This window comes from Neoarius graeffei, chromosome 11 (assembly GCF_027579695.1).
Source record: "Neoarius graeffei isolate fNeoGra1 chromosome 11, fNeoGra1.pri, whole genome shotgun sequence".
In the NCBI taxonomy this organism is placed as follows: domain Eukaryota; kingdom Metazoa; phylum Chordata; class Actinopteri; order Siluriformes; family Ariidae; genus Neoarius; species Neoarius graeffei.
In genome coordinates, this window is record NC_083579.1 from 19,033,798 (window position 1) to 19,049,340 (window position 15,543).

The 15,543-nt window shown below is 41.3% G+C and overlaps 1 protein-coding gene across 5 annotated transcripts in view; it reads right to left on the reverse strand.

Moving 5' to 3' along the window:
* Positions 1-7,949: 7,949 nt before the first annotated feature.
* Positions 7,950-15,543, reverse strand: part of itsn2b (intersectin 2b) — a 149,355-nt gene continuing 141,761 nt past the window's right edge. For all 5 annotated transcript variants that reach the window (XM_060933563.1, XM_060933568.1, XM_060933566.1 and 2 more), the window contains 8 exons: positions 12,412-12,510; positions 12,137-12,304; positions 11,669-11,881; positions 11,360-11,481; positions 11,180-11,262; positions 10,956-11,039; positions 10,684-10,857; positions 7,950-10,570 (listed from right to left, as the gene is read on the reverse strand). In XM_060933563.1, the coding sequence (XP_060789546.1) occupies positions 10,413-10,570; positions 10,684-10,857; positions 10,956-11,039; positions 11,180-11,262; positions 11,360-11,481; positions 11,669-11,881; positions 12,137-12,304; positions 12,412-12,510 (1,101 nt within the window). In that variant the 3' untranslated portion in view covers positions 7,950-10,412. The remainder of the gene's footprint in view (positions 10,571-10,683; positions 10,858-10,955; positions 11,040-11,179; positions 11,263-11,359; positions 11,482-11,668; positions 11,882-12,136; positions 12,305-12,411; positions 12,511-15,543) is intronic.

Here is a 15,543-nt window from a genome sequence, read left to right on the forward strand (position 1 = left end):
GGATAGGCTCCAGCTTGCTTGCAACCCTGTAGAACAGGATAAAGCGGCTACAGATAATGAGATGAGAACCTCCAATGAGGGTTTTATGCGCTTCGGATGATTCAGGACAGCAATTCAATTTATGATTCAGGAAAGCAATTCAATTCAATCGTGAGAACTGCAACACTGATGAGTGTTTTTTTTTTTAAACTTCGACTTGATCCAGCCAAAGATCAACTCAAGTGTAAATATTTTTTCTATTTATTATGAGCAGATCAGTTGATATGCATGCACTGTAGTGCATACACAGGAAAAAATGACAGCAATTTTTCCAGAGTTAAAAGTATTTTCCTCAAAAATAGTTAATTTTGCTCGATTTTGAGTTAAGAGAATAAAATTTGGAGTGGGAGCAAAATTACAGAGTAATTGTGTAATAGAGACTGTTGTGGCTCTGAACTAAGTAAAATAGTACAAGAGTAAATTTCAAGACACACTAAATAGAGTCAAATACCAGATAAATGAAGCTGTTGTAAAAAGCAGTTTTAGAACTGTGTTGGAATGTGTGAAAAAAACATTACCTTACCCACTGTAACTTGACCTGATGGGTATTAAGAGATAATCTGATGGGATTAAGAGGTGGGAGGGGTTTTCACTCTTGTCTGTGAAGATTCTCAGTCATCCAGGTCATAGTAACTGTGGGTGGTAAGAGAGAGCAACTGGACTTGCTTGAAGATTCTTGAAGACGTTTCACCTCTCATCCCAAAGGCTTCTTCAGTTCTGTCTGACTAGTAGGGAGTATCAGGTATTTATCGTCTCATGGATGAAAAGCTCATCGAAGACTACATCCACACAACAACGGCAACTAGATTTTTTTTTTTAAATAAAAAAAATGGGCAACGGATCAGTAAAATATCAGGTACATATGGTAACGCAACGCTTGCTGAAAACGATGCAATACACATGCCACACCTCTATGTGCGCTGTAAGACAGTCCCATCGGAGACAACAGAACAATAGAAGTAGACGCATGTGCATAAATCCCTTCTTCTGTAGCATCAGCCACATAAAGTTTGATTATTAGTCTGTAGCGTAAAACGAAAGACGCGGAAAGAGGAATGAATGGGGGTAGATGGAAGCCGGTACGCCAACATTCTGATATCCTCCAGAATTCTTTAATGGTCCGGAATAAATTGAATGCTACATGTTGATGGATTACTTTGTTCTTCTACGCCCTTTTTGAGGAATGTATTGTCGGACTTAAACCAACATCTGAAGAGGTGAGATCGCTCCTTTTTTTTTCCCCTATTTTTGCTGGCGGGATTGTTTTTGTTTTTGGAAAGCAGTGAAAATATTTTGTAAGTGCATTTCATGAACCAAGTTATAGGATTTGTTGACAACTCGCATTGAGTTCGTTACACTTCTACCTGGCGTCCACACGGCACCGGCGTTTTGGGTGCCCCAAAATGAAATCTTTTGAGAACGGGTTCCAGAGTGGAAAAATCTGGCAACGGCGCCGTTGCAAAGTCGTCGTTGCAAAGTCGTCTGGATGAGTAGAACGGATTGGTTTACGATGACGTCACAACCACATGGTTGTGACGTCATCGTAAACCAATCCGTTCTACTCATCCAGACGACTTCGCAACGGCGCCGTTGCCAGATTTTTCCACTCTGGAACCCGTTCTCAAAAGATTTCATTTTGGGGCACCCAAAACGCCGGTGCCGTGTGGACGCCAGGCCGAAACGATAAATAATTTTATCAGATTCACCTGAATCCGTTGCCGTGTGGACAGGGCCTAAGGTGTCGTTGAGTCATCCTGTTGGTGTGGGTCACTGGGGGCTGGATGTGAACGGCCTCGAGAGTTGTTAGGGTGATCAATGGATTGCCTGTTAAGATGATCAATGGAATGCTGATTCTCTCTGTCCTCCTGTGAGTCACTGAAAACAGCTGGGTTTTGGTGTGCTTTTCGGATGAGAGGTGAAATGTCTTCAAGAATCTTCAAGCAAGTCCAGTTGCTCTCTTTTACCACCCACAGTTACTATGACCTGGATGACTGAGAATCTTCACAGACATGTTTCCATGCACTTTGGGATGAGAACCCTTCAACTGGTGCAGGAGTATGAGAGGACTTCCAGAAAACTGGCAGACTACAGAAACCACCTGCGTTTCAACCTGAGATGCTGACAATCCAATATTATCCCCACTAGCCTACGCCTGCATTCAATGGTCAAAGGACACAGAGCTGAAATAATCCTCCAGAAAGCCCAGAAGCAGCTTCTCAATGAGAGAGTGAGACAAGTACATTTCACCATCGATGCTCTCCAGAACAAGACTGAACTGATGTTTGAAGAGTTGACAGTACTTCTTCCCAGTGAAGTTTTGGAACGAGTCTCTGATTTCACGGAGAAGGCACAGATTTCACAACATACCAAAGGCAAGGAACGACAGATGCGCAAATTTCAAACATTGCTGTCTAAAACCACCTCCTCCAGTAAGACAGAAGTGCTGACTTGGAGGAAGAAATCTGACCAGGCTACACAACCAGACATAGAAGAGAAATGGGTGAAGAGCTTATCCGACAGGGTACTCACCCAACCAGAGGATGTTTTATCCAAGGGTCCAGTTTCACCAGAGCGGATACCAGTGGTAGATCTCATCACAGCCACAGAGTCAGCCATCAGAAACAACAATCTGACCAACACAGAGGCAGAACAACTTAGACTGAAGATATCAGCTGCTCTGTCCAGTGCAAAAGCACCCCCCTCCAACCCCACCAGCCAAGAAAGGAGGGCTCTTACATTGCTTCAAAGAGACCAGAACATCACCATCCTTCCTGCTGACAAAGGGAGATGCACAGTGGTGCTAAACACAGCAGACTACCACTCAAAGATGACCAGTCTCCTCAGCGACACAACCACCTATGAAACCTTAAGGCGGGACCCCACCAGTTGTTACAAAAAGAAAGTTGTTAGCTGCCTGCAACAACTAGAAAAGGACCAAGCCATCAACCGATCTCTGTACTACAGATTGTACCCTGGGGATGCTGTTCCTCTCATATACGGACTCCCCAAGATTCACAAGGAAGAAGCTCCACTTAGACCTATCATCAGCAGTATAAACTCTGTCACCTATAACATTGCCAAACACCTAGCCACCATCCTGGCTCCTCTTGTTGGGAATACGCTACATCACATCAAAAACTCCCAAGATTTTGCGACTAAAGTTGCAGATCTCAAACTAGACTTAGATGAAACCATGGTTTCTTATGATGTCACTTCTCTTTTCACCTGCATTCCCACCACAGAAGCAGTCGAATCTGTTAGAAAACGACTCCTTCAAGACAACGCCTTACTGGATAGAACGAACCTCACCACAGACCAGATTTGCACCCTGCTTGACCTCTGCCTGACTACAACTTATTTCCAGTTTAATGAAAGTTTCAACAGACAGAAGCATGGATGCACCATGGGCTCACCGGTGTCCCCTATTGTGGCCAATCTTTACATGGAGGAAGTGGAACATAAAGCTTTGACCACTTTTTCAGGAGTTGCTCCCAGCCTTTGGTTCAGATGTGTGGATGACACCTGGGTTAAAATCAAAACCCGTGAAGTGGAAGCCTTCTCTAAGCACATCAATGCAGTGGATATCAACATCAATTTCACTCGGGAGGACATCAGTGGGAATAATCTAGCCTTCTTGGATTATGATGTACACATTAGACAAGACAGAAGCCTTAGCATTGAGGTCTACCGGAAACCCACACACACAGACCAGTACCTACTCTTCGACTCTCACCACCCACTGGAACACAAATTGGGGGTCATTAGGACCTTGCAACACAGGGCTCAGAACATCCCTTCAATGGTAGAGGGAAAAGAGAAGGAGCAGAATCACATCAAGAAAGCACTTCAGAACTGCGGGTATCCCAACTGGTCTTTCTTCAAGAGTAGAAAAAGGAACATAATGGACAAGGAGGATAACAGGAACAAATGCAAGAACATTGTCATTCCCTACATTTCTGGTCTATCTGAGAAACTCAGGAGGATCTTCTACAAACACAACATTCCGGCACATTTCAGACCCAGTAACACCCTGAAGCAGAAACTGGTCCACCCTAAGGACAGGATAGCCAGACACAAACAGGACAATGTAGTGTATGCAATTCAGTGCAGTGAGGTATGCACGGACTCGTATATTGGGGTAACAAAACAACCGCTTCACAGGCATATGGCTCAACACAGGAGAGCCAGTTCCTCAGGCCAGGACTCTGCTGTCTACCTTCATCTTAACAACAAAGGACACTCATTTCAGGATTGCAATGTACACATTTTAGCCAGAGAGGATCATTGGTATGAGCAAGGAGTTAAAGAAGCCATTTTTGTCAACCTGGAACGGCCATCACTGAACAGAGGTGGGGGTCTAAGGCCCTGTCCACACAGCAACAGATTCAGGTGAATCTGATAAAATTGTTTATCGTTTCGGCCTGGCGTCCACACGGCACAGGCGTTTTGGGTGCACCAAAATGAAATCTTTTGAGAACGGATTCCAGAGTGGAAAAATCTGGCAAGGGCCCCGTTGCGAAGTCATCTGGATGAGTAGAACGGATTTGTTTACGATGACGTCACAACCACATGACTGTCAGTGCTTCACGCCGGGTAGAAGTGTAACGAACTCAATGCGAGTTGTCAACAAATCCTGTAACTTGGTTCATGAAACGCTCTTACAAAATATTTTCACTGTGAATATTTATTGTGTAATGGCGCAAAGTGAGAGAGAGAGAGAGAGAGAGAGAGAATAGCCCTTAGGGCAGAGTCTTTAGTCCAAACACTGCGGAAGTACTGAGTATAACCAAACCGCGCACCGCCCGTGCGCTTTCCAAAAACAATCCCGCCAGCAAAAATAGGGAAAAAAAAGGAGCGATCTCACTTCTTCAGATGTTGGTTTAAGTCCGACAATGCATTCCTCAAAAAGGGCGGAGAAGAACAAAGTAATCCATCAACGTGTAGCATTCAATTTATTCCGGACCATTAAAGAATTCTGGAGGATATCAGAATGTTGGTGTACCGGCTTCCATCTACCCCCATTCATTCCTCTTTCCGCATCTTTCGTTTTACGCTACTGATTAATAATCAAAACTTTGTGGCTGATGCTACAGAAGAAGGGGTTTATGCGCATGCGTCTACTTCTCTATTGTTCTGGTGTCTCCGATGGGACCGTCTTACAGCGCACAGAGAGGTGTGGCATGTGTATTGCATCGTTTTCAGCAAGCGTTGCGTTGCCATATGAACCTGATATTTTACTGATCCGTTGCCCATGTGGACGCGATATTTAAAAAAAAAAAATCTCATTGCCATTGTCGTGTGGATGTAGCCTAAGACATCATTTATGGAGCACTTGCATGTGACGTCACAGCCGATCCAGATTGTGACAGACGCCATCTTGTCGGTCAAACGCCATATTCCGCCTTCTACTTCTGGTTCTACTTCTGCTTTTACGTCTACCTTTTCTTCTGGAAAACCCTACTATATACAATTCTACTACAACGGCTGCGGCTACAAGCTCTCCCTAGCTGTGCACGTTTTTTGTGTGTATTTTTGCGTGTTGTTAGTCTGTACCGGACTTCAATATCCACTACAACCGTATGGACTTACTGGACATAGGTTTCCAGCAGAAAATGACGGTTTGTAGCGATTTCCATCGCATGCACAACATTCCAGACGAGAAAAAAAAAAAAACATTCCGGACGAGATAACGAGACCAGCGGGGTCTCCGTGGATTGTTATCGGAAGCAAAGCGAAGGAGGCGGTGCCGGGAGCAAAAGCGAGGCTGCAGAGCCGGCCTGTTGACTAAGCTCAGAAAACAGCTACTCAAATCTCCACTGCCAAGCCTCTACCTCTCCAACGCCAGATCCATGTAAACAAGACGGACGATTTGGAATTACCTTATTCTATTCTACAATCGGCTGGTCAGTGCTATACTCAATACTTAAGTGACTTACCCATCCAATGAGGATTCTTGTTTACAAGATGCCACATCTGAGTCGCTGACAAATCCTGAATTTCTGTAGAGATAACTGTCCAGAGATTTATAGGCACACAGTGCTTCACCACTGACCAGCGAGGGAAAGTTAATGAGGTAATTATACACGTCCGGGTATTCCGCTGGCTGTTCAAAATCCGGTCATGAAAACTCCGTCCGGTAAGCCATAAGGGTCACAAATCTGTAGATCGTTTATTTTAGACATATATCTAGTTATCTGTTCATTAGAAAAATGAGCCGTGTAGTCCGTCGGTTGAAATTGATCCATTCTGTACACGAGTGCAGCAGTATTCAGCGGTGGTTTTGACCGACAAGATGGCAGTTGTGTACTTTCCGGTCACGTGACTGCAAGATCTCTATATTAGCCACCTACAATGCAGTCCTTGGCACACTTCCCAGACAACTGAATGCACACCAAAACCCAGCTGTTTTCAGTGACTCACAGGACGACAGAGAAAATTAGCATTTCATTGATCATCTTAACGGGCAATCCATTGATCACCCTAACGACTCTCGAGGCCGTTCACATCCAGCCCCCAGTGACCCACACCAACAGGATGACTCAACGACACCTTAGATGAGCTTTTCATACATGAGAGGATAAGTATCTGATGCTCCCTACTAGTCAGACAGAAATGAAGAAGCCTTTCGGATGAGAGGTGAAGCGTCTTCAAGAATCTTCAAGCAAGTCCAGTTGCTCTCTTTTACCACCCACGGTTTTCACTCTTCATTGAATGAAAATTTTTTACACTTCTCACTGAATACCCCTCCCACTACCAACCTTTTCTCCCAAAACAATAGGACATACATTTTTTTGATGGCCAGTTAATTGTCCAAAATCAATGGCGCACATTTAAGTTTTTGTGCTTGATACATTCCTAAGACTGAACAGAATCGCCTCAAGTGACCAAAACAGTTCAACACAGTGGGTAATGTTTTTTTCACACATTCCAACACAGTTCTAAAACTGCTTTTTACAACATCATCATTTATCTGTTATTTTTTTAAAAAGTACAATCATGACATACATACTACATGGATATTATTGTAGCTGAACTTGTGCTGAATACAAGAAAAAGGCCATATGACTTTGAAAATACTGCTTAGATTTGTTGAAATTGACAATCAGAGCATGCCAAAATCATTAGAGTGCCAGAAAATACCCTTAGACCCCAGAGGGTTAAATCCCAAATCTATGGTGGGATTAAAAAACCCTGTGGTGGCATAGAAACCAAGAACATCATGTTTGAATCTTTTGTACATGAAGAATAGCAACAATACCAGTAGAGAGATGCTACAAGCTTGTGAGCGCCAAATGGAAACATTTTTTGAAGGTTTTAAATAATAAAGGAAGCTCCACAAAATACTAACTTGGGGGGGGGGGGGGGGGGGGTTTCAATAATTTAGCACATGGACATTCTTCTTTTGAACTATAGCAATCATCTGAAGATGTAATAATAAACTTCATTTACAAAAGCCTTGGTTGATATAGCTTCATTACATTTATTTACATCACCAGACTGCTTTGCATTTTGAGGGGGTTCAATAATTTGGAGTGCAACTGTATGTGCAAAATGTCATTTTGTTTCAGGAGTGCTTCCCCTAGAAAGAATTCAGAAGTGTCTTAATGTGCAATGAAACATCTACAGCCATCAGTTTGAGGTTTTAATTAAAGTGCACAATGACTCAAGACTTGATTTGGACTTTTGATACAGAAATTTGTGACTTGACACAAACTTGCAACAAAGGATTTGTGCACATCACCACATCTTTGTTTGCCAATCAAGGTAGAAAAGACTGCCAGAAAGTGGGTACTATTGATGCAGGCAAAAAATGTCTAAACGGACCTGTTCCTCAGAGGAAATGTAGTTCACTGTCGATTCGGGAATTTTTAATCCAACTGGACAAATACACAATTCTTGTAGAGATCAACTAGAATTCTATAAATTTTTATTTATTTATTTTTTTCAATTTATAAATTGGGAAGCACTGGGTTATTCTACAGTAATACCAGTTATTCCAAGCAGTTACCAGTTATTCCAATCTGGCAACATCAGCACACTGTGAAAAGAAGAATTTCACACCAAGAGAAAACAGAGAAAATGCTTCTAAACCCTGATTTTGTTGGATACATGTGCTCCTATTCAGAGGTGCCAACATCTATGGTTTAAGCTGTTACATTTACAACTTTTGACCAATTTGGTGTTTGACACATCCTGGGGTGGGGGAATCAATCACACACCCCTTTAATCTACACAACTGGAAGTTATCACATGATCAGCTAGTCTATGTGATACTAGAAAAGGTTTGGCAGGATCTGGGTGGTAGATTTTTAAAAATGTATTGAAAATGAGGGTTTTTTTTAAATTTCTATAGCAGAGAGATCAAAAATAAAAGCACAGGGCAGAATATGCCGTGCATTGCCATTTATTAATTTCTTTCAGTAAGTAGGCTATCATTTTTTTTTTTAGATCCAGTCTTTGTATTTTGTTTCAATTTGTGCAGACAAGTTGAGGGGCATTTTCTTTTAAATGTACTGGTATCATAATGGGGGGGCAGCATGGTGGTGTAGTGGTCAGCATTGTCGCCTCATAGCGAGAAGGTCCTGGGTTCGAGCCCAGCGGCTGACTAGGGCCTTTCTTTGGAGTTTGCATGTTCTCCCTGTGTCTGCGTGGGTTTCCTCCGGGTGCTCTGGTTTCCTCCACAGTCCAAAGACATGCAGTTTAGGCGAATTGGTGGCTCTAAATTTATTGTAGGTGTGAATGTGAATGGTTGTCTGTATGTGTGTTAGCCCTGCAATGACCTGGCAACTTGTCTAGGGTGTACCCCGCCTTTCGCCCGTAGTCAGCTGGGATAGGCTCTAGCTTGCCTGCGACCCTGTAGAACAGGATAAAGCAGCTAGAGATAATGAGATCATAATGGTATACTCTACTCTGGGGGGGGGGACAAACAAAACCCTTTCAACTTGCTGTTCTAATTTCAGTTGTGTAATTATCACAGGTTGGTTTACTGAAGATGCCAGATGTTGTGAATACACTATGAACACGAATGCCAAGAATTTCAGCTGACTTGCACCTTGAGGAAGTCTTTGAATTCTGGCTCCTGGTTAGTCTTCTGTTGTAGCAATGTGGCAACATATAAACATGGGAAGCCCAATTTTGTACTGATGCTCAGGTATACCAATTGTCCACAAATAATTCCTTTAGTCAACAGTAAATATCTTCCACTAAATTTGTAGACAGTTTTATCATATGCAACATAATATGAAAATTATTTGGGGCTGCAAACCAGCTATGGAATTATGTTAGGATTGAAGCAATCATAAATTGAACTTGGACACTCAGCTGCTATTTTATAAGTCCAAATATTTCTGCAGATTGCAGTTAGATATCTGTTAAATAAATAATGAAGGCATCCTGTTTACCCACATATGCTCTTTTTTCTTTCTTCTTCTAAAATTGCGTCTCCTATTAGGATTTTCTTGTTAAATGTTGGCACCTCTGTATATTTAATACTTTGCTCATGTCATGCTCAAGCAACTCTGTGCAAAGCCTGAAAACCAGCAGGTAAAAGTGGACACCACAAACAGGGAACTTAAAACTACAGAACATTTAAATCTATCAAAATATGTAGCTACATTTCAAACAAACAAAAATGTGCAGGTAGTTTCAGGAATTTTTTTTTTTTTTTGCAGTAGGGAGGGGATATAGATCAAACATCAAGCATTATGAACATCTTGAGCTGGGAAAAGAATGGATATCCAAGATGCATAAATTATAAATAAATATAACTTGCAGAAAATCAGTGATCAGAGCTTGTAAAACTATTTTGGGGTAAACAATTCATTTGTACCATTGTAAAATAAACCTCAGAAATGCTAAAAGAAAATAACAGGCTATTTATTATTACCTCAGCAAAATCTTTCTGAAAAAGCATTTTGATATCTGAAGAGGAGCTTTATTTTTAAATGGTATAGGTTACAGTGGTTAATTTTTAAATGTCATGTTCTCTGATCAAGATCATGTGCCAATCCTGACCTACAAAATGATCAAAGTAAATTGTTTTTAAAAACCCTCTAATACAGCAAATTAGACACTATATTCAAGGAAAATAGAAATCCTGAGACATCTCTATATCCAGTGATAAAGAACTGAGACAAAACTGCAGATTGCTTATACTTCCTCCATTTGGGACACACAATTCTACAAAAAGGCATAAACTTGGCATCATAGTCATTAACACACCATCCACAAGTGTTCAAGTCACACATTCAGTAGCATGTTCCTCAGTGGCATGTTCCACAGTAGCTGAGGATGTTTTAAGGCAAAGTGTTTTGGAAGGAAGATCAGGAGAATAAACAGCATGTAGCCGTGTCCATAACAGGACATTATTCCTTTCATTTAGGGGTTTTGCCATCAAACAGTTGAAAATCAAGACGGACCCAGACCTCTCCAGTCGGCACTTCATGAAGCAGCAGTCTTTTTGTTGCTGCACCTTTGTTCTCCAGGTCCTTCTTGATGGTGGCCACAGGGAGCTCCGTCCGACCTAAGAACTCTATACAAAAAGGGAAAGAAAAGTGGGAACCCATGGTAATTTGCCTTTCTTCAGATTTCATACATTACTTCAAGAATTTATTCTAATAAAATCAGTAGAATAAAATGACTGACCATCAGGCGCAAACTGATCACGCTCATAAATGGTGATGCACAGCACATCCTGATACAAGTCCTTGATATGGAACTGACAATTAAAGTTCCATTTTGGGTTTAGTGTTTCATTCAGAGTCCGAGAGGTGTAGCACTGCGCCCCCATGGTTACTTCACAGTATGGATTGCACCTTCCTAATTAGTGAAAACAGAAGTAAGAAGGTAATGTTTTGCATTCAAAAAGTATTAAAAGAATACAAGAGTGTTCTTTCAAAGATCAAAATAAATCGCACCACTTGGTTTAGAGGATTTAAGTTCTGTTGCCTCCTGGACGGTTACTAGCAGACGGCCAATTCCACTGGCTTTTACTGAGCGAGCTTATTTAAAAAAAAAAAAAAAAAAGGAGCAACGATTAGTTTAAAAATGCAATAAAAAAAGTGTGATAAAACTCCAATTAGACAAAATCCATCAATGTCAGAAATAAACTAATTATGAGTGCTGCAGCTCATGATCTCACCTTGATAGGCCTTCTCTCGTTTACTTTTCTCAGTCTCAATGAACTCCTCCGAGGCAGCTTTGATCTTCTGAACCCATGCAGTCCTAGTCACAAATATAATAATCTCAAATATAGTAAATGATGTATTTTAAAGCAAACTACCTTTCAAGGGCAGAGAAAATTTCACACAGTTTTCTTCACCTTTCATTAATATTGTCCGTTTTGATTGTATAAACCCGGTCAATGTGAGAGATGTGGAAGACTGGCTCATCACTGGATGGATCAGATGGCATCTTTACCAGGACTTCATTCAGTAACAAAGGCTGACAACAAATAGATTACAGAACAGACACTTTATTCTCACAGCATGCCTCGCTTAACAAATGAAATAAGAAAGGAAGGAAGGGGGGGGGGAACCATTATCCATTTTGACATAACTAAACCAGGTTGGTATTTGCTACCTACAGTTGAGGCTTTATCCCTGGATAGGTGTGAATGGTCAGGACTTACTGATTTGTACATCTTGTACTGTGTATTGGACTTTGGGCTGAAGAGTTTGTCTAAGCCTGAAGAAGTGAACTGCTTGACAGCTTGAGTTAGGAGCAGGAAGTCATTGAAAAGAAAAGCATACAGTTCCTTATTGCTCTTGGTCTTAAACATTTTCCCACTGTGGAGGAGCTTTCGTGGACCCAGGCAGTTGGTCAAAGAGTTGAAAACCAGATTCTTTTAAAGAAAAAAAAGGAGATTTAGGTTATTATCTTGTAAATGTTATTTGTATATTGATGGGCTACGTGTCACAAGTGCAAACTGAAGTATTGCAGCAAACATTTAATGTTGATTGTAATATCAGGAGCACTTTCACAAATTTTTTTTTAAAAAGGGAAAAAACTGGTAAATTTTGGCTGCATATTATTGTTAAGGAGATATTAAACAAAATTGAGGCAAAAGCAGGAAAATCTACTGGAGCTTGTTCTTCACCTCTGCAATTCCTTCGCACTGGACATGGTTTTGGATCCAATCGAGTCGGTCAGAATTCTCCTTCTCTCTCACGCCCTCGTTCACCCGAGAGCACAGCTCCTCAGCCTTCTCCAAAGCCTCTTGCAGTGAAGTATGATCCATATGATTCTCAGGGGTGCTCTCTAGAATCTGGTGATGGACACATTGGCTTACACAGACAACTATTTTTAAATAAGGCGTCTTCACTTGAGAACACAGTAAGAGACAGGAGACCAAGCCACTGTCAGGGTACTTACATTTTTTATGTGGAGAGGGTAACGTGTGATTCTCTGCATAGGTTTCAGTAAAAAGCTGGACAAAGGCATTCCTTTGCAGCGGTAATCTGTGGCAATTTTCTAAAGAAAGAACCAGAAATCAATTACAGAAACTTCTTCAAAATCATATCTAAAGCAAAAAACACTCACTCAAATACAGTGTGGAAAAATAAAGTATTGAACGTGCCAACATTTTTCTCAGTAAATATATTTCTGATGGGGCTACGGACATGAAATTTTCACCAGATGTCAGTAACAACCCAAGTAATTCACACATACAAAGAAATCAAAACATACAGTGCTCAGCATAAATGAGTACACCCCCTTTGAAAAGTAACATTTTAAACAATATCTCAATGAAGACAAACAATTTACAAAATGTTGAAAAGACAAAGTTTAATATACAACCCCGATTCCAGAAAAGTTGGGACAAAAGTACAAATTGTAAATAAAAACGAAATGCAATAATTTACAAATCTCAAAAACTGATATTGTATTCACAATAGAACATAGACAACATATCAAATGTCAAAAGTGAGACATTTTGAAATTTCATGCCAAATATTGGCTCATTTGAAATTTCATGACAGCAACACATCTCAAAAAAGTTGGGACAGGGGCAATAAGAGGCTGGAAAAGTTAAAGGTACAAAAAAAGGAAGAGCTGGAGGACCAAATTGCAACTCATTAGGCCAACTGGCAATAGATCATTAACATGAAAGTATGAAGCCTCTCAGCTTCATACTTTCCTTGCTCATAATGATCTCTATGAACCCTTTCAGTCAGGCTTTCGCAATATGCATAGCACTGAATCTGCTCTCTTAAGAGTTGTTAATGACCTCCTGCTCTCAACTGATGCTGGTCATCTCAATGTCCTTGTTCTCTTGGACCTCACAGCTGCCTTTGACACCGTACATCATGAGAGACTCATTTCCAGACTATCTTCTTTTGGTATTACTGGCTTAGCTTTATCCTGGTTTCAGTCATATCTAGCATACAGGCAACAGTTTATTTCTATTGGTGTTCATAAATCATCCACTGCTACTGTTGCTCAAGGTGTGCCTCAGGGTTCTGTCCTTGGTCCCCTTCTTTTTATACGTTTCTCCTATAGGCCAGATTATTCGTAACCATGGCCTTAACTTTCATTGTTATGCTGATGATATTCAAATCTACATCACTATCACCCCTTCCATAGCCTCTGTTCAGCTGCTAAGGACTTGCATCACTGACCTTAAGCAATGGCTGCATAAGAACTGCCTTAAACTTGATGCTGGCAAAACGGAGGTTCTATTAGTAGGTACCAAAAGACAGGTTCAGAATTTCTCCAGTTTTACTATTGATGTTGATGGTGTGTCTATTCATCCTTCCCAAGTTATAAAAAACTTTGGAGTTATCTTTGACTCCACCCTTACGTTTGAACCCCATCTTAAACTAATTACGAAGAATGCTTTCTTTCACCTCCGCAATATTGCACGTCTCCGCCCTTTTCTCTTGGAAACTGATGCCAATATGTTGGTCGATGCATTTATTTTTTCTCGTCTTGACTATTGCAATTCTCTCTTTTATGGTCTCCCTGCCACATTGCTCAATCGCCTGCAGTACATCCAAAACTCAGCAGCAAGAGTCCTCACACTCACCAAGCACACTGCTCACATCACTCCTGTTTTACAGCAACTGCACTGGTTGCCAGTTATCCCTCGGATCAAATACAAAATCTTGCTTTTAACCTATAAAGCTCTTCATGGTTTCGCCCCTTCCCATCTCTGAGATGATTCATTTGTACTGTCCCTCCCGCTCCCTCAGATCTTCTGTCTGTGGACTTCTGACTGTTCCACGTTTTAAACTGGCATCTATGGGTGGCAGATCACTTAGTGTTGCTGTTCCTAAACTTTGGAACTCGTTACCACAATCACTTCGTGACTGTTCTACTCTCTCTTCCTTCAAAGCTAATTTGAAAACTTCTTTACCTCACACTATTCTTCCTAGTTTTTTTTTTTTGGTGGTAACTCTTGTGTAAAGCGTCCTTGGGTTTGTGAAAGGCGCTATATAAATTGAACTTATTATTATTATTATTATGACTGGGTATAAAAAGAGCATCTTGGAGTGGCAGCAGCTCTCAGAAGTAAAGATGGGAAGAGGATCACCAATCCCCCTAATTCTGCACCGACAAATAGTGGAGCAATATCAGAAAGGAGTTCGACAGTGTAAAATTGCAAAGAGTTTGAACATGTCATCTACAGTGCATATCATCATCAAAAGATTCAGAGAATCTGGAAGAATCTCTGTGCATAAGGGTCAAGGCTGGAAAACCATACTGGGTGCCCGTGATCTTCGGGCCCTTAGACGGCACTGCATCACATACAGGCATGCTTCTGTATTGGAAATCACAAAATGGGCTCAGCAATATTTCCAGAGAACATTATCTGTGAACACAATTCACCATGCCATCTGCCGTTACCAGCTAAAACTCTATAGTTCAAAGAAGAAGCCGTATCTAAACACGATCCAGAAGCGCAGACGTCTTCTCTGGGCCAAGGCTCATTTAAAATGGACTGTGGCAAAGTGGAAAACTGTTCTGTGGTCAGACGAATCAAAATTTGAAGTTCTTTATGGAAATCAGGGACGCCGCGTCATTCGGACTAAAGAGGAGAAGGACGACCCAAGTTATCATCAGCGCTCAGTTCAGAAACCTGCATCTCTGATGGTATGGAGTTGCATTAGTGCGTGTGGCATGGGCAGCTTACACATCTGGAAAGACACCATCAATACTGAAAGGTTTGATCTAGGTTCTAGAGCAACATATGCTCCCATCCAGACGACATCTCTTTCAGGGAAGACCTTGCATTTTCCAACATGACAATGCCAAACCGCATACTGCATCAATTACAGCATCATGGCTGCGTAGAAGAAGGGTCCGGGTACTGAACTGGCCAGCCTGCAGTCCAGATCTTTCACCCATAGAAAACATTTGGCGCATCATAAAACGGAGGATATGACAAAAAAAGACCCAAGACAGTTGAGCAACTAGAATCCTACATTAGACAAAAATGTTAGCATTCCTATCCCTAAACTTGAGCAACTTGTCTCCTCAGTCCTCAGATATTTACAGACTGTT